Consider the following 27,314-nt stretch of genomic DNA (forward strand, 5'->3'; position numbering starts at 1 on the left):
TGTTCCCAGCGATTTTGGTTCCTTGCGTCCCATATCACTTCGGAGACTGCAGTCTGCGCTATTATCTGGCATTAATACACAGTTGATGACGATGACGACGATGATGATAAATGATCATATGCATTGATTGATACAACTATGATGATTCTGATAATAAATATTTGATGATAATACTAGTGATTCTGACAAACATTTGACGATGATGTTAATGATATTTGATTATACTGATTATAAGAATTTGATGATGATGCTGATGACCGTGAGAACGTTTTATGGTGATGATAAATATTTGATGATGCTGATTAGAAATATTTTATGATGCTGATGATGCTAATGACAGTGAGAATAGTTGATGGTGATGATGACAAACATTATGATAAATCTTGACTTAAAGCTTTCGTGACTGCAGGAATTCATATTCATTGGGTCTTTCGTTCAAGCCGCGTAGATAGAAAAAAGAATAAAAATATCACGATGTTTCGATCGCAGCACAAGCAATCGTCATCAGGTGAAAAAATAGCGGGAGAGCTGCTCAGGCAGGATGTTTGCGATCGAAACGTCGTGATATTTTTGTTTATTTTTTTCTATCTACGTGGCTTTACCGAAAGACCCAATGAATATGATGATAAATATTCAACGATGTTGCTGCTGCTGACGATGTATGCGGTGGCCATGCGTCCACTAGGCGTGCACACGGTGGAGGTGACGGTGGACGAGGTGCCAGTTCCGCGGAGCCCATTCCGCGTTGAGGTCAAGGAGGGCTGCGACCCCACCAGGGTGCGGGCCTACGGGCCCGGCCTGGAGGGAGGCCTCACGCACACCCCCAACCGCTTCACAGTGGAGACTCGGTAAGCACTCGTACTGCCTCATCACCATCATTACCACGGTCGTGATTTGTAATTTTTATTTACGTAACCCTTTTTTAAAATTTACGCTTGTTTACCCATTAAATTCTCAACACTTTTTCAGGAGGGTCTTTGTAGGTTTTCACTGGAGGGGGGCAAATGCTGTTTGCTGTGTGTCATCCTGATCGAGTAATTTTCAGAGAATGTTTCAGCACTGGGATGTTCTTGCCAATTCCAGTTACGCTATAGTTGTATTTTTTTCTACAATGGCAAGAGACCGTGGAATGCCGAGGAAAACCATGCAGAACAGGGGGAGAACATACATTTTGCACTCACTCTCATACATACACGTTCACTCGTTCTCTGCAGAACAGGGGGAGAATGCACAAGCTCCACACAGAAAGGTGCCAGAGACAGAATTCTAACTTAGGCTATTCTTGCTGTGAGGCACGAGCATTACCGATGCACCACCACCCTGCCACCCTAAGGTGGTGGAGTTGCTGGGAATGTTGATGACAACTGCAATGTTGATATAAGGGTGGTCAGGACAATGATTATGGTGATGGAGACAATGGCGATGGAGACAATTGTCTGCGGCAGTGCTGACAGTGTCGGTGAGGATGAAAATGCTCGCATTGATAACCATGACGACTATGATGATGTTGACGCGTGCACAGCGGTGCGGGCACGGGCGGCCTGGGCCTGGCCATCGAGGGCCCCTCCGAGGCCAAGATGCTCTGCAAAGACAACAAAGATGGCAGCTGCAGTGTGGAGTACATCCCCTTCACCCCCGGGGACTATGACATCAACATCACCTTCGGGGGCCTTCACATCCCCAGTGAGGCCCTCGCGCACGCGGACGCCCGTCACCCACCCGCGATCGCGTTCCTAACGACCCCGTGGATGATCCATTCCAGCGGCTTGATGGTCGGTGGAGGCGCGGCGATGGGACGGCAGGCCAAAGAACCATTTCCTCACTCGGGGCCAAACAGAATGTACCTTGCCTGGTATACAGGAGGGTCATGAGTTCAATTCCGACCCTGACGCCAGTATATTTGGAGTTTGCATGCCTATCTACCCATGATCACGTGGATTTTTCTCCGGGTCCTCTGGTTTTTCCCTCTACATCAACGTGCGTTTACAGTATTTGGCCGTGATCAGTGGCGGCTCCTGCAAAATCTCTCAGGGGGGGAAAATGTCTGGATGATTAATAAGGATAAGGTCCACCCATGCAATGGATAAATTAACAGCTTAAGCATGTAAAGGCAACTTCACTTCTTTAATATTAATGAAAAATAAAGTGACTCTTACAATACATCTTGTTTGTTTCTATACTCACTATTAAAACAAACCACTCAAGTTTATTTTATTAAAGATTCCACTCGGTGGCGACAAATTATATTGTTGGATGAAACGTGCTTACGTATGATGACGTAAGCACGTATGATGACGTAAGCACGTTAGGGCGAGCCCTCCCGGAAGCCATAGAGAATGCATTGCAGCGCCCCCGTTCGAAAAAAAACATCTTTGAATGTAAGTCTATGGGACCACTAGGGGCGATTCTCAGCTGGAGGGAAATCGCCCAAAATGAGGCGGTACTCCACAGAACGTAGCATGACGCTGATTGGACTATATCCAGAGGCACAGTGACGGCTAGCGTGACTCTGTGGTTGAATGACATTGGTGGTGCGTCGCCCAATCGCCCTAATGAAGAAACCGCCCCTGGCCGTGATACATTTCCATGTGCTAAGCCACTTCATTGAGCTATCATTTGTGGCTCGGTCGATTCTGAAAAAGAGCTACATAGAGCAGTAGGCCTTACCTGGTAAAATAAAATAGTTACATTTTTAGTTTAGTTTGGCGGGCAACTAGACCTTCACTCGCACACACCCACACCTCGGAGCTATCCGATAATAATGCGAAGAGTAATCATGGCTCACCTTCACCGGCGACTTGAAGCACAATGCTTTGTGGCAGGTCAATAAGTGTGGCTAGGATCCTGGCAGCGATGGGTAAATGTGGAGGTGGAAGGCCTCGTGTGGACGCAGGCCGCCAGAAATGAACTTGCGCCGTACCCAGCCCGTGGGCCGCAGCTCCTCTCTCCTTGCACTCGACGACGAATGTGAAGTGGCAGAGTCAAAGTCCCTGATGGGGAGGGGGGGGGAAGGTGGCAGGGTTGTTCTGTTCAAGCACTCCACTTTGAACCTGAATACCTGAGTTGAATTCCAGACCACGAGTAACATCAATGGTGAGTGATGTCTGAAACAGTCCTGGGACCCATTCCCCCCCCCCCCCCACTTCAAAAGGCCATACTGTCCAACATGGTAGATTAGTCAAACGAGCAGCACGCAGAGAGGCCCTTTATCCAGCAGTGGATGGCTTTGTGTGGCGTCTCGGTGCTGCGTCGCCCCGCTAACCAGGAAGCCTATCGTCGCGGTAACTCATGCGGCGATTGTCGTTGCGGCGTGGTTTCTGTGCGGCGGTGGAGCAGGGAGCCCGTTCCGGGTGCTGGTGAAAGACGCAGTGGATGGCAGCAAGGTGCGCTGCTCGGGGCCTGGCTTGGGGCCTGCGGTACGTGCCGGGATTCCGCAGACCTTTACGGTCGACTGCAGCAAGGCCGGTCGTGCCACGCTGGAGGTCATGGTGCTGGATCCACGCGGTGAGGCCCGCGCGCGTCGCCGTCCCAACGAGAGTGGCGAGGGTAACGACGGTGACTAGGCTGATGAGGGTGACGATGGTGACGACGAGGGTAGCAACGATGATGAAGGTGGCGACAGTGGCGAAGGTGACGAGGGTGACAACGGTGATCAGGGTGACGACGGTCACGAGGGTGAAGACGGTGACGAGGGTGACGACAGTGACGACGGTGATGAGGGTGACGACGGTAATGACGACCGCCCTGGCAGGCCCTTGCGCAGTGCTGAGTGTCAGCAGTGGACAGGGAAAGGAGGCGGCCGGGTGGCTCGAGAGATTCGGAGCCAGTACCGCCGAGAGCCGAATCCAAACGTGATCAAACCGTATAGTGAATGGTAGCAGCCTGGTCACCAATGACTTACATCCATCGAGACCCATAGATTCAAATAGAGACTCACAGATTAAAATGGAGACCCATAGACTTAACGTAGAGACTGATAGACTCACCGCCACAGATTTGTGACTCAACAAGATTCTTAAGCATAATATTCTCAGCCTGATCACCAAAGACTGTACAAAAAATCCAACGTATATATTATTTGGCTCTGCACTTCATTTGTCAAAATTCCAGCTCTGAACATGGCAAATATCGGTTTAACTGTCACTGCGATGATCAATCATCTCTGGCGCAGAGCAAGCTGACGAGTGCTGCACCCGAATGCGGGCTCTTCTCTAAGACCAAGGGGGGTGGCGCAGCTCTGCGAGAGTTCCGAGCCGATTCTTTGTCCGTGCCACCGCCGTGACACTCATGCTCCCGCGGTCATGTCCAGGTCTGCCCGAGCCACTGGAGGTGCAGGACAACGGGGACGGTACGCACACGGTCAATTACCTGACGAGCCAGGATGGGCCCTACACCATCGGGGTCAAGTACGGGGACCAGGAGGTGCCCCGCAGGTACGCGGCGGTCGTGGGCACGGTGGAGCGTGGGTGCTCGTTTAGACGCACGCGCAGGTGCACAGGCACCTGCTGCAGTGAGTTGTAAACATCGGCGCTGGGGAGACAAAGGCGGCCGGGAATGGCGCTGGCTGCACTGCCCGTTTGTACGCCGTTGCCAGCCTGTGCAGGCGCTCGCTCACAGCACTTACCCCAGCAGCATCAGTAGCAGCAGCGTGTGGGAGGAAACGTGGGACCTTTGTCAATTTACGCTCCAATTTACGCCCCCTGGGCAACTCCTCTCTGTACAAATCTCAGAGGCGACCGCTCAGCGATCGTGCGTTCTGCTGCTGTGGAGGACCCCTGCTCTCCCTACCCACATCCAGAATCGTGACTCCAGCTTGAAAACCGATTTTAAATTCAAAGCCTTTTTTTCCTGTAGCCTGTAGTTTTATCATTGGCTTGTATCACAGATCTTCATGTTATCTATTTCGGGGGTGTAGTTATTATAGTCCTTGTCAACGTTTTTTGTATTTCGTTTGGAATTATTTACACTTGGGAGTGTTTTTTTTTGCGTGTGTGTATAACGCTCTGAGATTTTATGATGCATTTTAAAATCGAGATCATTTTTATTATTACGTTTCTATTGGGTCGCCGCAGTCCATTTAAGATCAAAGTGCTGCCGACGCACGATGCTAGCAAGGTGAAGGCGAGTGGGCCCGGCCTCAACTCGTCGGGCGTGTCGGCGAGCCTCCCTGTCGAGTTCACCATCGACGCACGCGACGCCGGAGAGGGCCTCCTGACAGTGCAGATCACGGTGCGTGGACGCGGTGCGGGACGTGGAGGTGTCAGACACGGGGACGCAGCTGGGTCACAGCTGGGCCACGGGGTCACAGATGGCACACAGCTGGGGAAGTGGGTACATAGTTGGGGACACGGAGATACAGCTGGGGATGTGGGGACACAGCTTCAGACACTTCAGACACAGCTGGACACGCGGGGAAACGGAAACACAGCTGGGAATGCGGTGACATGACGGTTGGGGAACGAACAGCAGATTCCACTGAGACATGGCGAGAGACAAGAGAGATGGAGCCATGGGACAAGGGGACAGAGATGGAGACATGGGGACACAGGAAACCCTGCCAGGGACACCGCTGCTCAACACTGTAACGATCACACTCGCGGTTATGCACGCTCGTGGTGAGATGGCACGGGTGGCGTCGAGGTGCGCGTGTGTTCCACGTGCCCCGTGGAGTCGGGATGATCTTCGCACGTGGTCACTGCCGCGCTGCTCGTGGTCCGAATGCTGGGATCCCTGGTCAAGGGGCTCCGGTTGTGCAAATTCCCTCTTGCACAAGGGGGATCGGTGACCCTTGACCCCTTGCGTGGGAGCTCGGTGAACCTTGGCCTCTAGCCCCACCGGAGGACGCCGCCATTACCCTCGTCCCCGTCGAGGTTCCCTCTGCTCCACATCGGAATTTTGCTTCTAGTGCTGCCCTTGTCCAATCGGGATCTGCTTCCACTAATCACGTGACTCCCTTTGGGCCAATCAAGTGAGGAGTCGATAACCCACGATGCGATGGTTGTGTCATGATAACCATCGTCACCATCGTCATCATCCTCGTCCCATTCCCCCCGCTTCCCTCCCTCTCGCTAGGACGCGAAGGGAAACACGTCCGAGGCGACGATTTTCGTTCGCGATTGGAAATCCCGAGCGATGGAGGGCTCAAAGCCTTCTCCCCAGGCCCCTCAGGCCGCCCCCCACTCCACCCCAACCACCTTCTCCGTAAGGCGCCCCCCCCTCCTCCCCGCTCGCCCCCTCCAGCCTGGCCTGTGCCTGCAAGTGAATGCGGCATGCTTGGATGGACTGCTGCTTGCCCTTCGCTCGGTGGCTTTGCAAAGATCGCCCCTTTCTCTCTGCACAGCACGAACTTGCAGCACGCAATCCATTGCTTCTCGATCGGGGTGGGGGGGTGCCGCCAAACTTCACCTTCCTCCCCTCACACTCGCCGGGCGGCCGAGCAGCCAGTGGTACTCGGGCTGGCGCCGCGTGCTTGCGTTTGGGGTTTGGAGCCAAGCAGCGACGACGCCAGGGCGCATGGCGCGGGGGTGTGTGGTTTTTTTCACTGCCGCGTGCGACGCAACTCCTCTGGCATGGGTCCTTCGCTCCCCGGTCTCCGTCTTTGGGGCGCCACGGTGGCGAGATGTTAACTCCCTCACCTGGTATAAATGAGGTCGTGGGTTCATCTCTCTCCCCGTGGTCGCGTCAATTTCTCTCCGGGTCCTCTGGTTTTCCCTCCACATTTAGAAAGATGCCTTTAGAGTATTTGGCTGAAATACATTTTCACGTGATCAGCCACTTTGTTGAGCTATCATTAGTGGCCAGGTCACTTCTGAAAAAGGGCTTTATAGCTCAAGTGGGCCTTCCCTGATAAAATAAAAAATAGTTAGTTGGTATCGTTTTTGGGTGAACAAAACAAAAGTGGGCCCCCAGAAATGAACGTCAGCTTTGTGACCGACTGGCACTGCCAAATAGAATTCTCCCCGACACAAGCTCCGTTTGGGAGCTGAGCACCACTGGCGCTGTGGGTAGCACGCCGTGACATGAACCCGGTGACCTGAAATCAATTCTCTGGAACATAAACCAACATCAGTGGCGAGTGAAGTCCGAACCGGTCCTGGGCGTCTACCCTCTTCACCAGCCCCTGCACTGACGAGCGTGGTGAAGTATGGTCAAAGAAGTGACGGTTCAGAGTTGGGCAAAATCTAATTTGCATGTGACTGAGATATCATTGCGTTTGTATATTGTAATTGGTCTTTTTTATCTGATTCACATGAGACACGGTTAAATCGTTCACTTTGTATCCACATTAGGTATCCTCCAGTTTTTTTTTATAAAAAATGAATTATCCAAGCTCTGCAGTTAAGAAACCCCCATAACTAACGTAGCTCAAACAGAGTGACCAAGCTCTGTACATTTTAGAAATGCAAACAGCTTCTTAAACGAGTAACTCCACAGAAAGTAGATCGGCAGGTCGCCTATGATGGGATAAAGTGTGGGTGCTCCCACCTCTTCCAAGACGTCTGGCCATTGTGGAGAGTAGGCCAAGTACCCTCCCTTGGAGATCTGCCAGCATTGGTGTGAGCGAGCAATTACAATGCTGCACCTTTACCTTGTAATAGGTTTCTCTGCAGCACCCCTCGTAATGAAAGGACAAGACAAGGGTTTTAATTTATTGGGAAACTTTCTTGAATGTCCAAGCATCTGAAAGTCCCATAAATCTCATCTCTTTAATAATGTGAAGGGCACCCCCATTGGCAGGTGTTCCTGTGCGGTACAAAGTGACGCAGCACCGGCCTGGAAGTTTTCGGTTGCGGTGTTGCTAATTGGTTATTCAAATTAACTAATCTCTAATTCACTGTGAGCAATTCACAGTCCAAAAAATGTGGACCATGATGCCGGCGTACGCAATGTAGCCGCGGCGTTAACCGGGACGGCCAGGGGCGCTTGAACCGCGAACCTCTGCAATAAACAAGCGCCGTTATGAGCGGAGCGCTTGGTGGCGACGATCTCTGGCAGGACCCGGACGGGAAGCCGAAAAAAGCGAACATCAGGGACAACGGCGATGGCACGTACACGGTGTCGTACGTGCCGGACATGACGGGGCGCTACACGATCACCATCAAGTACGGCGGAGACGAGATCCCCTACTCACCGTACCGCATCCGCGCCCTGCCCACCGGCGACGCCAGCAAGTGCACCGTGACTGGTACGTGCGGGTGCGCGTCAGTGAGTGGAGGACGCACCAGGTACTCGTTTGAGGCTGAGTCGACCTAAGGGAGACCCAGGACCGTTTCAGATAATCGTCACTGGTATTGGCCATGAGCGGAAATCAAACTTGGGTCACCGAGTTCGAAATGCAGCGCAGTAATCACTACGCTACCGCTTTCCATAAATCGTACACGAGCGCTTGAACAGACACGCGCGATGCTGAATATGCACATCAGCACGTGCACGAGCGCGGACGCGTTGGAGCTGCAGCCATCAACCGCTGGGATGGCGATTCACCGCTGGGAGGATTGCTGCTAACCCTCTCTCCTCTGCCCTGTGTCCCTCCCTGCAGTGTCCATCGGGGGCCACGGGCTGGGTAAGTACAGCTCCAGGATGAACAATCCACACTCATCCGCCCTATACAGAGGCGTACATTTGGGTGGGCGCGTACATGGTCTCCAGTGTGGTGGTTCAGTGAGTACGTGGGTGGATGCGTGCATGATCTGGAATGTGGTTGTTGAGTGTATGGGTGGGTAAGTGCATGGTCTGCAGTCTGGTGGTTGAGTGAGTGCATGGGTAGGTCAGTGTCTGTCAGACCAAGTTCGTAACTTGGGTGGAGGAATCAATGTGTGAAGACGTTGACATGAACGGCAACCGTGGCCATAGCAACAGGAGCGTGACGAGGACATATCATGGGAAAAATTATATCTCACGATACCAGCTTCCTCCTCAACAAGCGGACGATCCTGGGACAACTGGGGCAGGCGGTAACCTGAATCCCCCCCGCCCCTCGCCCCACCCCGCCCCCGTGCCAGGCGCCGGTGTGGGCCCCACGATCCAGATCAATGAGGAGACGGTGATCACGGTGGACGCCAAGGCGGCCGGCAAGGGCAAGGTGACGTGCTCGGTGTCCCGCCCCGACGGTGCCGAGCTGGACGTGGACGTGATGGAGAACCGCGATGGCACCTTCGACATCTACTACACGGCGCCCGAGCCGGGCAACTACACCATCACCGTGCGTTTCGGCGGCGAGCTGGTCCCCAACAGCCCCTTCCACGTGCTGGTACGACGAGGCGCGATCGCACCAACTAGTGCTGTGGGCGGCATGAGTGTGCGAACGTCACTGTGCCGGTTCTCGCCGCTGTGTGGCACGGCTCCCACGCGTGGTTCGGGTTGCACCGCACGTGGTTCGGCGCGATGCCCCAGACTCTGCTCCAAGTGGCAGGGGGACTCCGTGTGAGTCTACGAACGACTGTGAATCTCTATGCTTCCGTGTAATTGTATATGTCTCTGTGTGAGTCTATGGGTCTCTCTAATGTAAGTCTAATGGTATGTAAGTTTATGGTTCTCTATGTAAGTCAATGAGTCTCTTTGTGACCTTATGGATTTATATTTTAATTAGAGTCTCTTTTGTAAGTCTGTAGGTCAGTCTGATCCTACGTGACTCGTTTTAGTCTGTGGGTCTAAAAGCACCTCTACACTGAAGCATCGCCACAGGCTTCGGCCTCTTCACATTGTCTTTGAACTATGGCGCTGGACAAATTTACGTGCTTATTATTATTGTCATGGTGAAGCCAACGTATTGCAGTTTCTCAACGAATTCACCTGCATGCATAATCAAATGACCGGGGCTGCAGAATTTTCGTCTTCTCAACACGGAGCCCCGAGCTGCGACAGGACTCTCCAGCACGCTTTTTAAAGAGCGCTTCACGAAGCAATTTACGTGACGTTGCATACTTCCAACGACCCGAACGAAGCCAACGCTGCGTGAGGCTCGCCAAGACGATGTCCCCGCTTGTCTCTCTGTGCGTGTTCAGGCCACGGACCAGCCGCCCCGCGGCACAGACGCCACCCCCGGCGGGCTCCGGCCGTTTAACCTCGTCATCCCGTTCACCGTGCAGAAGGGGGAGATCACCGGTTTGCATACGCACACAATCGCACACACGCACTCTCGCATGCACACACTAGCACACGTGTACTCACAACCACCATTCGCCACTAAGTGGCACACACACACACTCTGTGCGTACATGTGCCAAAGGGGAGGGGTTTGGGGCTGGGTATTGATGGAGAGGAAGAGGAGTTGGGTGAGCATGATGTCACTTCTACTCCCCCCCACCTCTTGCTCCGTCCTGCTTCCTCCCTCCTCCTCATACAGGACAAGTCCGTATGCCGTCAGGAAAGACGGCACGCCCGGACATCACGGACAACAAGGACGGAACGGTGACGGTGAAGTACGCGCCAACCGAGCCCGGACTCCATGAGATGGAAATCAAGTATGACGGCAGCCACATCCCAGGTACCCCCCCGCACCGCAACCATGCCGCACTACACCATGCCACGTTATACACCACGTAGCAATATACAACACCAAACCACACTGCACTGCAACCACACCGCACAACACCGCTCCATGAGACACGGGTCATTGGTAATTTTTTTCTGTGAGACACCTCCGATATAAACAGTTGGCTATCCACGGTGCGAAATAATTTCCACATAAAAAACGTACATTTCTCCAGTAATTTGCCACGTTTTTTGTCCATCTCTTACTGGCCTCCACCCACTCTGATAGAGACGAGGGGCTTGTGCCCACAATGTAATCGGTGCTACGGGAGCTTAGAGAGAATGGTGATGCTCACGATGTCACCATACGATACGCTGTGGGCTGTAGAATACCGGATTCTTAAAATTGTATGACTCACTTGTTTTGCCTCTGCTTTAAAGCAAAAGCTGGAGTGTGTCTGATAATAGAATCAGGTCGCTGTGCATGATCGAGACCAGATTGGTTTAAGAGACCGGGCACAAGTTTGGGTCATGTCTTACTTTCCGGAGCATCTCTTAATCCGGAGAGGATGGCATTTTCTAGCCGGTTTGGCTGTGAGTCAAACGTGGCTCGGTTGGGATGGAGAATTTCAGATGAAATCACGCAACGCCCCATCATTCGGTCTGCCAGACACTGTTTCATCTCATCATCCACACTGCATTCAGCTGCCACCACACTGCAGGTCACAACAACAGAATAACTAACTCACCCACCCACTCACTATGCTCAGCAATTATGTTTAATCATACACCCCCCCTTCCACCCATTGCACTGTGAATAGAGCCATTACGAGCGACGTTCTACTCAATAATGTATGCCTTGCGCTGCTGCTGTGCGAGTGGCGATGCATTCTGTGTAAGCTGCGCCGCTCCCACACAGCTCAGCTCCCACACTACGACGCCGGTGTTGCGGTTGTGCTTATGTCAATAATTGATGCATAGAGGCGAATGCTGAACTGAACAGCAAGAGCGGCGAACCGATTTTGGTGGTAGAACGCTGCGGGGTCAGTGCGTATCGGAAGCTGCCGTGGTCGCGCAGCGATAGATTGCTCGATCGGAATCCACACGGCAACAACTCGGTGGGACCCTCCTGAAAAAAAGCCATGAGACTCTGTGAGGCTTTTCTGGGTAAGCAAGTGGAGTGATAATGATTAAAGTATGGATCTGAAACATTGACGAATAAATGAGAGCAAAAGGTGAAAAGTGCACAAAGAAGCAGAGAGGAAGATTGAGGAACACCTGAATCAGAGAACATGCACTGATGACAAGAGTGAGTGGACGTGGGCGGGACACGTCATGTCCAGAAGGGATGACGTGCCTGAGAGGACGTCCACAGCAGAGACGGAACGCCACGCTAGGCTCGTGCGCTGGCGGTGCTGGGGTGCATCCATGCATCATGGCGCCATGATTGCCGGCGAACAGCTTGGGGAGGTCTTCATCCAGTCGCGGATTGATCACGACTGTCAAAACGACCTGACTGTTGAACCCCGTGTCCACCCCCCCCCCACCACCTTGCACAGGGAGCCCCCTGCAGTTCTACGTGGACGCGGTAAATAGCGGAGTGGTGAGCGCCTTCGGGCCGGGGCTGTCCCATGGCGTGGCCAACAAGCCGGCCATCTTCACCATCATCACCAAGAACGCGGGCGAAGGTGACGTGCCCACTCACATGTGGAGCGATGACACGGGAACAGCGGAGACAGAGGCACGGGGACAGGGGAGACACGGGGACAGGGGAAAAACGGTAACAGGGAAGACGTGGAGACAGGTGAGACAAAGGGACCGGGGAAGAACTGGGACGGGAAAGACACAGGGGAGACATGGAGACGGAGGAACAGAGAGATGTCGACATTGGAACAGACACCACAGAGATGGGGGAACAAAGATACGGGGATCAGGCCGTGAGAGGCACGACTCTCACAAAGACCGCTCTAGACAATGACGCGCCCGTCCGTGTTTGTGTCCCGTCATCAGGAGGTCTCTCTCTGGCCGTGGAGGGGCCCTCCAAGGCGGAGATCTCCTGCAAGGACAACAAGGACGGCACGTGCACCGTATCCTACCTGCCCACCGCGCCCGGCGCCTACAGCATCATCGTCAAGTTCGACGACCAGCACATCCCGGGCAGCCCCTTCACCGCCAAGATCATCGGTACGAGCACAAACCTAGTTGAGGGAGAGTATTTTCACCCCTTCGAATTTGACCTCCGGGGTTACAATAATGAACGTTGTTTGGACCCCGGAGCAAAAAACGAGTACAGACGTTGCATAGGCATCTCTCAGGGCCTGCCGAGAATTACGTCTGCCACGTTTTGCAACTAAGGTCGAGGGAGTCAGCGCACCAGCTCTCCATCGCTCCATCTCTCCCGTTGATTTGTTCACGTGTTCATATCTGCTGCGCGGGGTCATGGTAACTCTCGTGACAGAGATCCGATGTAAATGAAACTCCTGTGGAAGGTCGTGCTACCATTGGGGACTCACCTGAGTGAAACCCGGCCATGTCGCACGCCCAGCATGTGAGTGGCATATTTTTGATGCTTGCATCACGCTCGTCTGCAGCTTACATGCACGTGTGTTCATACACGTGTGTGCGCTCTCAGGAGTGGTAGTGTAGTGGTTAGCGCTCTACGGTACGAATCTGGCGATCCGAGTTCGATTCCTGCTCACAGCCAATACCAGTGAAGATTATCTGAACATCGCCACTGGGGAGACAAAGGCGGCGGACGTAGTTCTTCCACCACCCCCTCGTATGTCGTGTTGGCCTTCATAGGTGCTCGCTAACAGCACTTTCCCAAACAGTCTGTTAAAGGCTATACGGGGGATCTTTGTCTTTGTGCGTGCGTGCGAGCAGGGGACGGCTCAGTGAGGACCACGCAGCTGAGCGTGGGCACCGCCACCGACGTCTCGCTCAAGATCCTCGAGTCGGACCTGAGCTCGCTCTCCTCCAGCATCTGCGCGCCGTCCGGCAAGGAGGAAGCCTGCCTGCTCAAGCGTCTGCCCAACGGACACATCGGTGGGGCTAGCACGTACTCGCTAGCGCGCACACAACCACACATGCACACACACATGCCGCCTCCGTCCGCTGCAGCACAGACACGACTCAAATACTTATTTGTTTTCCACTGGCACATCCAAGCCAGACCAGCCCGGAGCTGTCACCTTTTGAGTGGTTTTTCACTGCCGAGCCGTGAACAAACAGTGATTCGCTGGTGTCACAAGAAGACATCTGAATCTGGTCGAGCGGAGCCAGGGATGGGGCTAATGATGCTGTAGCCGGTATAATCCGCACTCGGCATCACCGCATCATCTCGTTCACCGCTTGTGACGTCGGTACGCTTTGAGGACACTTGTGGAATACAGCTCCGACGTTTCTCGACGTCACATGTTCCGTGAGCGGCACGGCTCGGCATTTGCAGTGCAAAAATAACACTGGTGCCACCAGAGGTGTGCCGGGATGACCCAGCACGGCTCTGGCACGGCTCACATCTGACAGTGGAAAAGCAATTTATCATGATGTAAATAGCCACACGATGTGGCTGCCACCTTGGTGGATGTCGGTGGATGATGACGGCAGCTATGGGATTGGATATTGATGGCTATCAGGGAGGATGTCAGTGGATGTCCATGGCTCAATTCGGTGGCTGTCAGGGGGGACGTCAATCTATGTCGGTAGGTGGGGATGGACAATGCCTGCGGACCCACCGTAGTGACGCGTGCATCATGGCGTGCGTTGCCCAGGGATCTCGTTCACGCCGCGCGAGGCAGGCGAGCACATGGTGAGCGTGCGCAAGGGCGAGCGCCACGTGGCCAACAGCCCATTCCGCATCACCGTGGGGCCGTCAGACATCGGTGACGCGGCCAAGGTGAAGGCCTGGGGACGCGGCCTCTCCGAGGGACGCACCTATGAGGTCGCCGAGTTCGTGGTGGACACGCGCGGCGCTGGTGAGTGGGCACGTGTGTATGTGTACACGTGTGTGTGTGTTTACATGTGTGTGTATGGGGAGCGGTGACCTGGTTGTCAGCGTACTACACTGACTGAAGCTGGCGACCCGAGTTTAATTCCTGCTCACGATCAATTATGGTGAATATTTGAACCGGTCCTGGGCCTCTCCTAGGTCACCTAAGTCTGAAATGAGTACCTGCTTTGGTGTGTAAACATCAGCACCGGGGAGACAAAGGCGGCCGGAAGTGGTTCTGGCCACCCACCCCCTCGAGTGCCTTTACCGGCCTTCATAGGTGCTCGTGAACAGGAGTTGCCCCCCCACATTCTATAACGGCTATACGGGGGATCTTTGTCTTTGTGTGAATGTGTGTGTGTGGATTGGGACACAACCCCCGTGCACGGCACGGGCTCCCTGGCCACGTTGCCACCGCTCTGACGGTCCGCTCGTTAATCGCCCAGGTTACGGGGGCCTGGGCCTGTCCATCGAGGGCCCCAGCAAGGTGGACATCAACTGCGAGGACCAGGAGGACGGCACGTGCCGCGTCACCTACTGCCCCACAGAGCCCGGCACCTACATCATCAATATTAAGTTCTCCGACCAGCACGTGCCCGGTACAGGCTCCGCTACACGGCACCGCGTGGGGTGGTACGAGCAGTAGAGTGTGACACTGCGTGCGTGCGTGTGAATGAAACATCGCCACTGGGGAGACAAAGGCGGCCGAGCATGGTGCTGCCCACGCACACATTCATGTGCTGTGCCGACCTTAATATGTGCTCGCTAACAGCACGTGCCCCTATTGAAGGCTACACGGGGGACCTTCGTCTCTGTGTGTGAGCAGGGAGTCCATTTTCGGTGAAGGTATCAGGCGAGGGCCGCATGAAGGAGAGCATCACGCGGCGCCGCCAAGCACCGTCCATCGCCACCGTGGGGTCCACCTGCGACCTCAACCTCAAGATCCCCGGTAAGGAGTGCGGGGGGGGGGGGGGGAGCGGTGGCCACCACGACGCATCTCATGATCCTCCCGCCCCCACCCCTTCCTCGGTTCAATACCTCGTCATGATCGTAACAATTACACACGATGTATATAATAGGTAAAGGTGCGGCCAAAATCATCTCACCGGAATCGTAGTATGGCACGCACAACCCTTCCCTACTGCCTGGCCTAACACGACGCATACGAATCCACCATAACCCTAACGTGATACATAAAAATCCACCTATTGCTGTACTGAACTGCTGTGCTCCCAGTCTGCCTCTGCACCTTTACAAACCTATGCCGGTCGGCCAGGTTCTGTAACCTCTACCATGGCCCCGGACGGAGTGCAGAGGCCTTCATCCAGCGGTGAGATTAACGGAAGGGGCCCGTGCGTTTTATCCGCCGCAGGGAACTGGTTTCAGATGGTGTCGGCGCAGGACCGGCTGACGCGCACGTTTACGCGCAGCAGCCACACATACACGCGCACGGAGCGCACGGAGATCAGCAAGACGCGCGGCGGGGAGACAAAGCGGGAGGTGCGCGTGGAGGAGTCCACGCAGGTGGGCGGCGGCGAGCCGCCGTCCTTCCCCGCTGTCTTCGGGGACCTCATCGGCCGCGACACGCGCTCGCCCTTCCGTCCCGACGGTGAGCCGCGGCGCTAGCACTGGCACCGCTGTTTCGTGTGTATGTGTACACTCATGTGCATACGCATGTGTGCGTATGCGTGCATGTATGTGCATGTGTGTGTGGTGCCAGGAGTGGTGCTGGCCAACCTGTGTGGTACCACAGTGGTTAGTGCACTGTGCTAAGAACCAAGTGACCCGATTGCCATCCACACTCACAGCCTATAACAGTGGTGATTATTTGAACCGGACCTGGGCCTCCTCTAGGTCGACTCAGCCTTGAGTACCTGGAGTGGTGTATAAAGGTCAGCGCTAGGGAGACAAAGGTGACAGGGCGTGGTGCTAGCTAACCACCCCGTCGTATGCCTTGCCAGCCTTTATTGGTGCTCGCTAACAGCAATTGCCCCAACAGTCCGTTAAGGCTATAGGGTGGTCTTTGTATTTGTCGTGTTGCCAAATATGGTGGCACAGTGGGGAGCACAGATGGTGCATCTGTCAGTCATCTCAGTCAGTTAACCCATAACACTTGGGTCTGTCCTGTAACCATGTGACCTCAAGGTGCATATAGCCTGACACAAGCGCTGTGGTGATGTCACCGCCACTTATTGGCGAATGACGGCCGTTGTAGTTTCGTGTATGTGATCAGAACTAAGTCCCATCAGTTAGCTCCTTTGGCAAGCAAGGCTGAATTGGCTGGGTCGTATAGCCCATGTGCCCATCCACTGCACGCTCAAGCAGATTCTGTTGTGCCGGATAAAGGAGGCTACACGGCGCAGATCTGGGCGTTGCTTTGTCTCTCGGCGCGATCCTAAGCGCGTGTCTCCCCCACAATGCACTTTTAAGCCCCGCGTCCGAATATGCAGCGTGCTAACCGTCCGGCGCCGCCGCTCCCCCGCTCGCAGAGGCCGGCACGTACGAGCTGACAGCACAGGTGACGAGCCCCGGTGGGCGCACGGAGGAAGCCGAGATCGTAGAGGGCGACGACGGCACATACAGCGTGCGCTTCGTACCGCGCGAGACCGGCGCGCACACCGTCGCCGTGCGCTACCGCGGGCAGCACGTGCCCGGCAGCCCCTTCCAGTTCACGGTGGGGCCGCTCGGAGAGGGAGGCCCCAACAAGGTGCGCGCCAGCGGGCCGGGGCTGGAGCGAGGGGAGGCCGGCATGCCGGGTGAGTGTGCATATTCGCGCGTGTGTGCACACGTGCAATAGCGATACTCTCATCTTATATTAAAGAGCGCCTTAAATGGAGGTGCTTCGTGTGATTTTAAAATGGTACGAGACAAATTATTTACATGGCAGGGGCGTGCAAGAGATGAGGAATGGGTGACCACAATAGAGGGTACGTAGGGGTAAGGGAAGGGTAGGGGAGGGAAGGAATGGAGGGGGTGAGGGGAGGGAAGAGGAAGAGAATGGGCAATGGTAGCCTTCTTATAGCGCAAGGATATCACGAAGAAAGGCACCGCTGGGTTTCAGACACGATGTGCAGTAGTGTTCACACTGGGGGGTGATGTTGCTCTGTGGTTTAGCCAAGGTGCACCTCCGGTGGCAGCTATCCCTGTGTATCCCAAGGCTATCATCGTGACGGATGACCCCACTGTGTTTCACAGACACAGGCGGCAGTCGTTTTCGTAGTCGGGGGGCCATGTTGCTGTGCGTGTCATCCCAATTGAGTCGTTTGCGGTGTAATTTTATGAATCTGGCAGAGTTGGACCATGACGCCGGCACACAGAGTCCGCTATGAAGCAGGTGACATGTAGTCTTTTTTGGTTAATGTATACCACGGTAATAACCAGGGATGCTTGATGCATTTGAATCACGAAACGCTAGACCGCTGGGCCGTGCAATCCATCACAAATCTATAACTTCACACCTGTGAAGAAACTTATAAAAAACATGACATTATATTTCAGAGTGTTGACATTTCCCACCAACGTCGATCATAATCGGCCATTTTCATTCCGCTGCTGGATGAAGGCCTCCCCAAGACGCCGTCACCTCTCATGATCCTGGGGTGCAAGAATCCGCCCGGCACCCACGCTCGCACTGAGCTCGAAGCTCGATCCCGAGCATCGGCTGTCACTCACGCAACATTCAGTTGTCCATTGAGAAGAGCGTTGGACGCTCTTCAGAGCTCGGTGGGGGGGCCTCTATGCGAAGGACTCCGTGCAGACGGAGGCGAAGCCACGGCCGTTTGACCACGCTAGCGCTGCTAGTTTTAATTTTGCCCGCTTGCTAGAGACTCATTAACACCGTTGCCACAGCCTCCATTAACACTCCCCCCTCCGTAATGTCGTGTCACCTCCCCCCCACACAGCGGAGTTCAGCATCTGGACGCGGGAGGCGGGGGCTGGGGGGCTCTCCATCGCCATCGAGGGCCCTAGCAAGGCCGAGATCTCATTTGAGGATCGCAAGGACGGCTCCTGCGGGGTCTCTTACGTCGTCACCGAACCCGGTGAGTTAATCGTCAACCTCATCGTCGCCGTCATCATTATCATAATAATAATTTAAATCAGCAGCAGCTGCATCATCACCCTCGTGTGAATACCACTGTATGAAAATGAAGAATAGGTTTTACATTCTTTGATATTGGCTAAAAGGTCCCAAAGACTTAAATATAAATGTCGGCTTCTTTGAAGTTGAAACCCTGGGACGACAGTTGGGTGTTTGGGTAGGACGATAGACTAGAGTTTGGAGGTTGGAGTTGGGGTTGAGTTTTGGGTTAGGAAGCCTCGGTTATGGCTATGGTTAGGGCGAGAAGGAGTTAGGGATTAGTGGTTTAGGCTCGGGCTAGGTTAGGGGTTCGAGCGAGGATTCGAAGTTCTGGATCAAGCGGTTGGTGCTCGAGTTAGAGTTGCAGTTATGGTTATTGTATTAGGCACAGTGGTGACATCCCTCACACTCACCCTCACTCTCTCCCTCCCAGCCTCACACTCACCCTCACGACCACACTCTCATCCTGTCTCCGTCCCCACAGGCGACTACGAGGTGTCCATCCGGTTCAATGACGAGCACATCCCCGACTCGCCCTTCACAGTGCCTGTGTCGGTGCCATCCGAGGAGGCCAGGCGCCTCACCGTAGCCAGCCTGCAGGTGAGCCACCCGTCCCTCAGGGCTCGTGGTCAGATTGTGGGTGAGCCGGCTGCACCTCCAGCCGGGCGACAGCGGCCGACCGAGGTTCAACGATGTCCTAATCCTCACGTGACCTCGACGTTCATTAGACCCCGGCCTCGACCCCCCGGCCCAGGTGGCCCCAGCGCCGCCGCACGGTCACCAAGCGGTGACGGTGTCAGATGAGGCAATCGGCGTCATAGACACCCGTCAGCCGAGCGACTCGACGCTTCGCATTCCGTGTTTACGATGTTGAGCTGATCGGCGATTGTAGTCACGTCGAGCTTTGCAGACGCCACTGCCGCCGCGCCTCAGCGATTTTATTTTTTAAATAAACAATCGAGGCCTTAGGCCACGTCACAAAGTCATCCGCGGTCATCCCGTATGCGCGGCGTGGGGTGACGATAACAACACCGGCGATATCGCCCGACACGGGGGTGAGACCCGGCCAACGAGCTTGCTACCGTCCCTACGTCCTCGCCCCTAACGCGTCCTCCGCATTATGCCTCTCTCCCCACAGGAATCGGGGCTCAAGATAAACCAGCCGGCATCGTTTGCGGTGCAGCTGAATGGCGCGCGCGGCTCCCTCGACGCCAAGATGCTGTCTCCATCAGGCGCCCTGGAGGCCTGCAGCATCACAGAGATCGACGCAGGTGAGGACTCCGCACGGGCAAGGGGTGATGGGCGATCTGGGGATGCCTTTGTCCAGCAGTGGATTTAGCATGGCTGATGGTGATGGCGACGAAGGTTCCGGTGCTCACGATCATGGTGCCACCATCTAAAGAAAGTTGTTGAGTGGGTGAGCGACATGGAGTGGAGACGGAGGTGAAGTCGAGAGAAATGAGGTAGAGGTTGGAGACGGGGACAAGATTATTGAGGATCTTGAAGACAGTGAAGAGAGAAAAAGAGATGTAGATAACTGAAAGACAATCACAGAGAGAAACAGCAACACAGGAAGAGACAGTGAAACAGACACAGTGGGTTGAGCGAGTTCACGGAGGATCGCGATAGTCGCAGCACCTTATGCCGAGCGCTTGCCACTACTCACCGCCAGTTGTTTAATCCACCCCACGCCTCCGGTCCCTGTGCCGCGTTCCGCACGCAGACAAGTTCGCGGTGCGGTTCCTGCCCAGGGAGAACGGCACGCACAGCGTGGAGGTGAAGTTCAATGGGAGCCACATCCCCGGCAGCCCCTTCCGCGTGCGCGTCGGCGACCCTGGCCAGACCGGCGACCCCAGCCTCGTGTCGGTGTATGGAGCCGGGCTCGAGGGCGGCACCACTGGTACGGCCATGCCGGCATGGCTCGGCAGCACACACTGGCACGGATGGGTTGGGATCACAACGGAACGTGTGGGATCAAGACGGATGCTCTGGCACCCGCGGGAGTCACGTGGATTGATAGTGGCACGCATTGCACACACTGGCTTGAGTTGGTTCACAGTAGCACACATTTGCACATAGCGACGTATGGAGCATGTATATGTGTGTTGAAGTTCTTTCGCACCGTACGTAGCCATCCGTACTTATCAGAGGTGACATACATTGGCACACGCTGGCACTCTGGAGCATACCGGAGAACAAGGGGAGATGCTGACAAACACGGGTTGTTTAATACTGGCAAGAAAGGTCCCATATTGTAGCTGCTCACCCCGAGCTATACATTCCCTGATAGTGCATTGTCTTTGTGCTGTTCGCCTTTTGGCGTTCTCTGGTCTAACACTTTGAGACTCGGCTCAAAAGAAAGCTGTCTCTGGTGTGGACCAATCGGTTTGAAAGACAATGCATATATTATCAGAGCAGGTTTTTTTGTATGCATGGTACATATGGTTAATGCAGACAGATTCCTTGAAAAAGGATTCTGTTTGGTGTTTTAATATCTTAACACCTGTTTCATTGCCAGAAAGGTAAAACCTATTGTTAAACACGGGTTTGCACCGGCATATGTTGAATCAAAATGGCGCGCAGCGACAGCGACGCGATTTCAGCGGCAATGCACGTGTGGAATATTGACCCGGTGCGTGACGGTGCTTGCGGTGGCCCGCGTTGGCCGGGGGTGCAGGCTCACCAGCGGAATTCGTGGTGGACACGCGGCGTGCCGGCGCCGGCGCCCTGGCCGTCACGGTGGAGGGGCCCTCCAAGGCTAAGTTGGACTGCGTGGAGAGCTCCGAGGGCTACCGCGTCAACTACACACCCATGGCGCCCGGCACCTACAACATCTCCGTCAAGTACGGCGGTCCCGGCCATGTACCCGGCAGCCCCTACAAGGCCAAGGTCACAGGTTCGTGCGAGTATGGGAAATATGGCCGCCACGATGTGCAAGTTAGGGCTACGAGGATTTGTCGACCGTCGATCGTAATCGCCTACTTTGTTACTCCGGCACCGTTAAAATCGAAGGCCGGAAACCCCCAACAAGCCACGCCTAGCGTGGCGCGGCTGACGGTGATGCCGATTTTGTTACCGAGCCCTGCCCATCACCTCCCATCCAGCGGCACATGTGGCAGCAGGCGAGACTTTTTCCTCAACTGTTTCTGTGTTATCCGATTAGTCGAGCGATCAAACCCATAATCGTTGGAGTGATCAGTTACTCATGTAATCGCATTACAGCCCAGCTCTTGTGTAAAGATGAGATTTATTCAATTCTCAACACCCCTCAATGAAAATAAATATAATTTAGTTTACGTGTTATTCACACGATCGTTCTTATAGCGCAAGGGTTACCGTAAAGGAAGGTGCTGCTGTGTTTCCCAACAATCTTTAGTATTTTAGCAGTAGGGGGGCAATGTTGCCGTGTGCAATCCCAATTAGGTAATCTGCAGATCATTTTTCCCATGCACCTGCACGCAACGGCCTACTAAGTACATGTATAAATGCACCACTCTTATAACTGAGGTTACCATCGAATGGCTATCATGAATGACGTCGTGGGATCTTTAACGTCCACACTGTGAAGCAAACGGCACGCATTTTATGGTTTCTAAACCGGCAGTATTGACCAGGGCAGCCTGCCGATATCGAACCGCGAACCTCTGCAGCAAGTGGTGAGAGTGTGCTACCACTGGGCTGCACCACTGCCCCAAAGTTGCACGACGAGTTTTTGCGCTATCCATTCCACGGGGCGGATGACCCTGACACCGCCGCGTTCACCAGCACTCACAGATCTCACCCACTGCATCTCATTGACTGCCGAGTAAAGTGAGTGGGCTTGGGCGGGACGTGTCGCGGGGCGGTGGGGGGGGCCGATGGGCGGTGGTGTAGACTTATGAGAGCGCGGTGGCAGCACAAGGAAGGAACGCGCCCCGACCATTCGGAATTCCAGTTCGTGTATGGGCCATTTAGGGTTGAGTTCACACCGGAGCAGCGTCGAGGAGCGACGGTGGCTCGTGCAGACACACTCGTGACCCTTGCCCCTCCCGCCCCCCCGCCCCAGGCCCTCGCCTCGCAGGAGGCCACAGCTCGCACGAGACGTCCACGGTGCTGGTGGAGACGGTCACCAAGTCATCCTCGAAGGCCTCCTCCTCAACAGCCGCTGTGGCCACCACCTCGTCGTCCTCATCGTCAGCGAGCGCCCTCACAGGGACGGTGTCCGCCACCAGGTTCACGTCCGACGCGACCAAGGTGCGTGATGACTGTGCCTCCCGGCCGAGCTAAGGGAGATATCTCTCTCCCTCCCGCTCTCTTTATTACAACAGAGGTTCAGAGAATCGATGCATTATGGCCGTCCATCCGTGTGTCTGTAACGTGGGCTCATGGTAACGGGACAAGCAGCAACCTCTGACATTCAGAAGGTTACGTGTGAGCCGAGGAGAGCATGATGAGAGCGGCGCCGAGGGAGAGTGTGAATGACGGGACGTGCGTGCCTGCCTTGCCGTAGGTGGTGGCGCGGGGACCTGGGCTGACAAAGGCCTACACGGCACAGAAGAACACCTTCACTGTGGATTGCAGCAACGCCGGTGAGACCCCCGTGTGCTCACACACCTTGAGTTGATGTGTGCGTATTGCTTCAATGGCTCCGAAGATTTGCGACTGTGTGGTCTCACACAGAGACTTGTAGAGGTTCACTCATGTGTGGCCTCACATAGAGACTCATTGACTCAGAGACCCACAGACTCACTTAGAGATCGACAGACTCACATAGAGCCCATAGAGGTTAATGACTCTGTGGTCGACACTCTGGTCAGTGGTTCTGCAATGGCATGCTGGGACTTCTACGAATCTCTAGCGTGAAGGTGGCAGTGGGTGGATCTGTCAGGCGGTGCGCCGGTTCGAGCTTCCACCAAACCTCGTATTCAAGTCAGAGATTCCATCCTGCTGAGGTACTTGAGTGGGCTCGGCGATGGTCAGGTTGCTTGTTCGGAGTTCTCGGTGTTAAAATAAAGACAAACTCAACACAGACACAGCTCTTCTCTACTAGCTAGATGTACATGTAGCCTGTAGCTCTGTTATCTGCTTAATAAGGGAGAACAGTAATGCACATGCATGGATCCTGCAACACTTTCCAACATGCGAGTCCCTAAATCCAACCTCTCTCACCGACTCATTCATCTTCCTCCCGCTCACACCATGCCAAGCCCCCCCCCTTTCCCAAAGATAAAGAACCCCCCCCCCCCCCCCCCGATAGACAGGGCAAGTTCTGTTAGCAAGCACTTATAAAGCTTGGCAGGGCACACAAGGGGATGGGTGGCCAGCACCACGCCCGGTCGCCTTTGTCTCCCCAGTGCTGAGGTTTTACATACCACACCAGGTGCTCATTAAAGAATGAGTCAACCTAGTGAAAGGCCATGATTAGTTCAGATTTTGGCCACTCGAGCCGTCGGGTTCGTAGCGCAACGCACTAACCACTATGCCACCACTCTTCCGCCCGCCTCCCACCCCCCAAAGGTACCAATATGCTGATGGTGGGGGTGCATGGGCCCCGCACGCCGTGCGAGGAAGTGCACGTGAAGCACATGGGCAACCGTGTCTACAATGTCACCTACATGGTGAAGGAAAAGGGCGACTATGTCCTCATCGTCAAGTGGGGCGACGACGGCATCCCCGGCAGCCCCTTCCACGTCACCGTGCCCTAGGGCGGTGCCGGTGGCCACCAGTGGAACACGGGGCCGGGCAGCTACGGCTAGGGTTCGCTGCGACGACAATACGGCGATGATGATGATAGTGCGACGACGATACCGCGACGCGTTTCCGTACGGACGATGCCATCCGCGATATCCGTATCGCCCATTTGGTAGAATGTCACCGTGATTGTCGTAACTCAATTTATTTTATTTGTTGACGAAATATTTTAAAGATTTTTTTTGTATTTATCACGGTTGCTGAGCACAGCCCCCAAGCCCCCCCTCCTCCAAGGCACCATAATTAAAGATCCCAAGTAACCAGCTCGTCGTGCCCATTACTGTAAATCAGTACTTTGCAAAATGTTTTCTGGAGGTATTAAAGGCATGATGATCGTACCACACCGTGTCCGCGTTACTTCACGACTCATTGCGCGACGGGCAGCACGTGCGTCCTGCACGTCACAGGATCGTCAAGTGGTGATGATGGAACTACTCACGGCAGTGGTGCAGATTGAATTACTCGCGGCAGGCTTTCGCTGAATGTAGAATGTGGTGAAGTGATCTGTACTCTCTTTAGAAGTGCAGTAAAAGCACAAACACTATAGAATTAAATCGTGAACTAGGATTGGAGGTTACGACAAACTAATATCGTGATACAGGTAGGAACAAAAGTTCCACACTGCCCACCAGGGTTTATTTGTCTGTCTGTGGTGCATAAATATATATATAATATAAACAGCTCTTTGATTGGTGGAGACCGACTGCCGGGTACGGAGGGGGGAGGTGCCTAAGAGAGGAGGGTCAGGGGAGGGGCCTAAGGAAGGGGGGAGTCAGGAGAGGGGCCTGCGGGAGGGGGGGTCAGGGGAGGGGCCTAAGGGTATGGGGGGGGTGGTCAGGGGAGGGGCCTAAGGGAGGGGGGTCAGGGGAGGGGCCTAAGGATATGTGTGTGGGGGGGGGGGTGGTCAGGGGAGGGGTCTAAGGGAAGGGAGGTCAGGAGAGTGGCCTAAGAATATGGGGGAGGTAGTCAGGGGAGGGGCCTAAAGATATGGGGGGGTGGTCAGGGGAGGGGCCTAAGGGAGGGGCGGTCAGCAGAGGGGCCTGAGGGAGGGGGGGTCAGAGGAGGGGCCTAAGGAAGGGGGGGTAAGGGGAGGGGCCTAAGCAAGGCTGGAGGGGGCGATAGTTAAGGGGGCTGGCTACCTGGCTGGCTGCCTGGCTACCTCAAGTCAAGTTGTCTTTTATACAGGTAGAAACAACAGCCCACCAGGGATTATGTGTCTGTCTGTCGTGCATATTTGTCTGTCGTGCACGAATGCGCTGTCCAACCAAGTTCTTACCTGCCCACTCCGAAGGAACGTGTTTATTGAAAAAAAATGTCGTTATCTTGAAAAATGATCTCGCGGTTAGCCGTAGCTACGACCAGGTGGGCGACTCGCGCTCGCTCATCCACGTGTAGACACGCGCACTTGCACGTACAGATGCACACAACACTCAGACACACGCGTGCAAATTTTCGCACATACACAGATACACGAGCACTATATAGACACAAAGCACAACAACAATCGCCACTTACCACGAATTGGCGGTGACATCACCATGGCACCTGTGCCAGGCCATGTGCACGTTAAGGCCACGTAAAGTGTCGAATGCCTGATGGCAGGAAGGTCACGAGACAGACCCAGGTGCCCTGGGTCGACTGACTGAGATGACCGGCCGATGCACCACCTGTGCGTTCCGCTCATTGTTTTGAGCATCACTCCTCTGCCCTCCTTTGTTGCTGGAGCGCGACTGTCTCCAACTGCCCAGTAGCGTCCTTCACGAGCCTCCTCCACATAGGCCGATCTTGACACCGCTGGTACCAGTCATCGGCAAGTACACAGCTCCATGTCATCTTGTACCACATCACTCTGCTAGCCCATGCCGTGCCTTTTTAGCCCCTTCTATCCAGCCGAACAAAAGCTGTTTAGGCATGCATTGGTTGGGCATGCGGGCTACATGACCCAACCAAAGCAGCCTTGCCTGCCTGAGGAGCTCACCGATGGGACTTTGTCCAGATCTTTCCAGTATTTGTGAGCTCACACAATCCAGCCTGGTTAAACCCAGGATGGATTGTAGGCAGGCCAGCCTAAATGTTCCTAACCGGCGAAGATGTTCCATTAGGTGGTCCACGTTTCGCAAGCATAGAGAAGAGAGGGCATGACCGTGGCCAAGAAGACCCGAAGCTTCGTGTGGAACCACAGACCAGGTAGCTTTCACACAGCATTACGCAGCCGATGAAAATATAATGCTGCTTGGTTGATTCGGAGTGAGACCTCTGCTGTCAAATCAGAGCCAGTCCTGCGCACACTGTCCAGGTATGGAAAACTCCCCACTCTCTCCACAACTGCCCCATCACCAATTGGGTGTTGTGGGGGTGGTGTCCGATGGTAAAAAATACCCAGGCAGTTTCTTCGTTGTGGTGCGGCTGATGGTAAGTCCCCACCCCTTAGTGGCAAGCTCCAGGTTCAGCAGCAGCGCCTCCAACTCCTCCTCTGAGTGAGCAACAATTGCCAGATCATCGGCATACATAACATGGTTGAGCAATAGGGAGCCATCCCTTTACAGTACCCGGGCATCGATTAGTCTCCCATTGTATCTGTACCAGACGGAAATTACTCCGGTACCAGCCACCAAAGGCTTCACAAACTACGAGGTCAAAATAGATGTTAAATAACGTGGGAGCCAGAGGACATCCCTGTCGCACTCCAAGGTGAATAGGGAATGGCTCCGACTTCCGGCTACGTAGTTTTACCCAGGCCCACTCATCATCATGAACGTCCTTAATGATTGTGACCAGAGTCAGGGACTCCGAAAGTACGAAGAACAATCCAGAGCCGAAAACTACTGATGGTAGCACACACACAAGTACACACACACAAGTACACACACACAAGTACACACACACAAGTACACACACACAGATCCACAAACACACGAACACTCACAGAAGCGGGTACGCGCGTGGGTCTCGCCTCACTGGCGGCGCCGAGTCCCATCTGACTTCACTTGCAAGGTAACACTTTTACGCTGCCTCTTAGCCACAGATAGATCCTTGTCACTTAAA

The 27,314-nt window shown here is 54.5% G+C and overlaps 1 protein-coding gene across 1 annotated transcript in view; it reads left to right on the forward strand.

The window, feature by feature from the left end:
* Positions 1 to 24,494, forward strand: part of LOC144944399 (filamin-C-like) — a 58,293-nt gene extending 33,799 nt beyond the window's left edge. Inside the window, exons 23-49 of the mRNA XM_078872537.1 lie at positions 686 to 848; positions 1,523 to 1,683; positions 3,337 to 3,504; positions 4,310 to 4,433; positions 5,073 to 5,229; positions 6,073 to 6,201; positions 7,996 to 8,185; positions 8,540 to 8,563; positions 9,003 to 9,250; positions 10,005 to 10,104; positions 10,346 to 10,486; positions 12,033 to 12,161; positions 12,484 to 12,657; positions 13,357 to 13,518; positions 14,244 to 14,447; positions 14,908 to 15,060; positions 15,288 to 15,410; positions 15,834 to 16,070; positions 16,951 to 17,217; positions 18,364 to 18,501; positions 19,024 to 19,139; positions 19,678 to 19,810; positions 20,263 to 20,439; positions 21,217 to 21,435; positions 22,585 to 22,772; positions 23,029 to 23,107; positions 24,036 to 24,494. Of these exons, the coding sequence (XP_078728663.1) occupies positions 686 to 848; positions 1,523 to 1,683; positions 3,337 to 3,504; positions 4,310 to 4,433; positions 5,073 to 5,229; positions 6,073 to 6,201; positions 7,996 to 8,185; positions 8,540 to 8,563; positions 9,003 to 9,250; positions 10,005 to 10,104; positions 10,346 to 10,486; positions 12,033 to 12,161; positions 12,484 to 12,657; positions 13,357 to 13,518; positions 14,244 to 14,447; positions 14,908 to 15,060; positions 15,288 to 15,410; positions 15,834 to 16,070; positions 16,951 to 17,217; positions 18,364 to 18,501; positions 19,024 to 19,139; positions 19,678 to 19,810; positions 20,263 to 20,439; positions 21,217 to 21,435; positions 22,585 to 22,772; positions 23,029 to 23,107; positions 24,036 to 24,223 (4,292 nt within the window). The 3' untranslated portion in view covers positions 24,224 to 24,494. The remainder of the gene's footprint in view (positions 1 to 685; positions 849 to 1,522; positions 1,684 to 3,336; positions 3,505 to 4,309; positions 4,434 to 5,072; positions 5,230 to 6,072; positions 6,202 to 7,995; positions 8,186 to 8,539; positions 8,564 to 9,002; positions 9,251 to 10,004; positions 10,105 to 10,345; positions 10,487 to 12,032; positions 12,162 to 12,483; positions 12,658 to 13,356; positions 13,519 to 14,243; positions 14,448 to 14,907; positions 15,061 to 15,287; positions 15,411 to 15,833; positions 16,071 to 16,950; positions 17,218 to 18,363; positions 18,502 to 19,023; positions 19,140 to 19,677; positions 19,811 to 20,262; positions 20,440 to 21,216; positions 21,436 to 22,584; positions 22,773 to 23,028; positions 23,108 to 24,035) is intronic.
* The last annotated feature ends 2,820 nt before the right edge of the window (positions 24,495 to 27,314 follow it).

Source organism: Lampetra fluviatilis, chromosome 34 (assembly GCF_964198595.1).
Source record: "Lampetra fluviatilis chromosome 34, kcLamFluv1.1, whole genome shotgun sequence".
NCBI lineage: Eukaryota > Metazoa > Chordata > Hyperoartia > Petromyzontiformes > Petromyzontidae > Lampetra > Lampetra fluviatilis.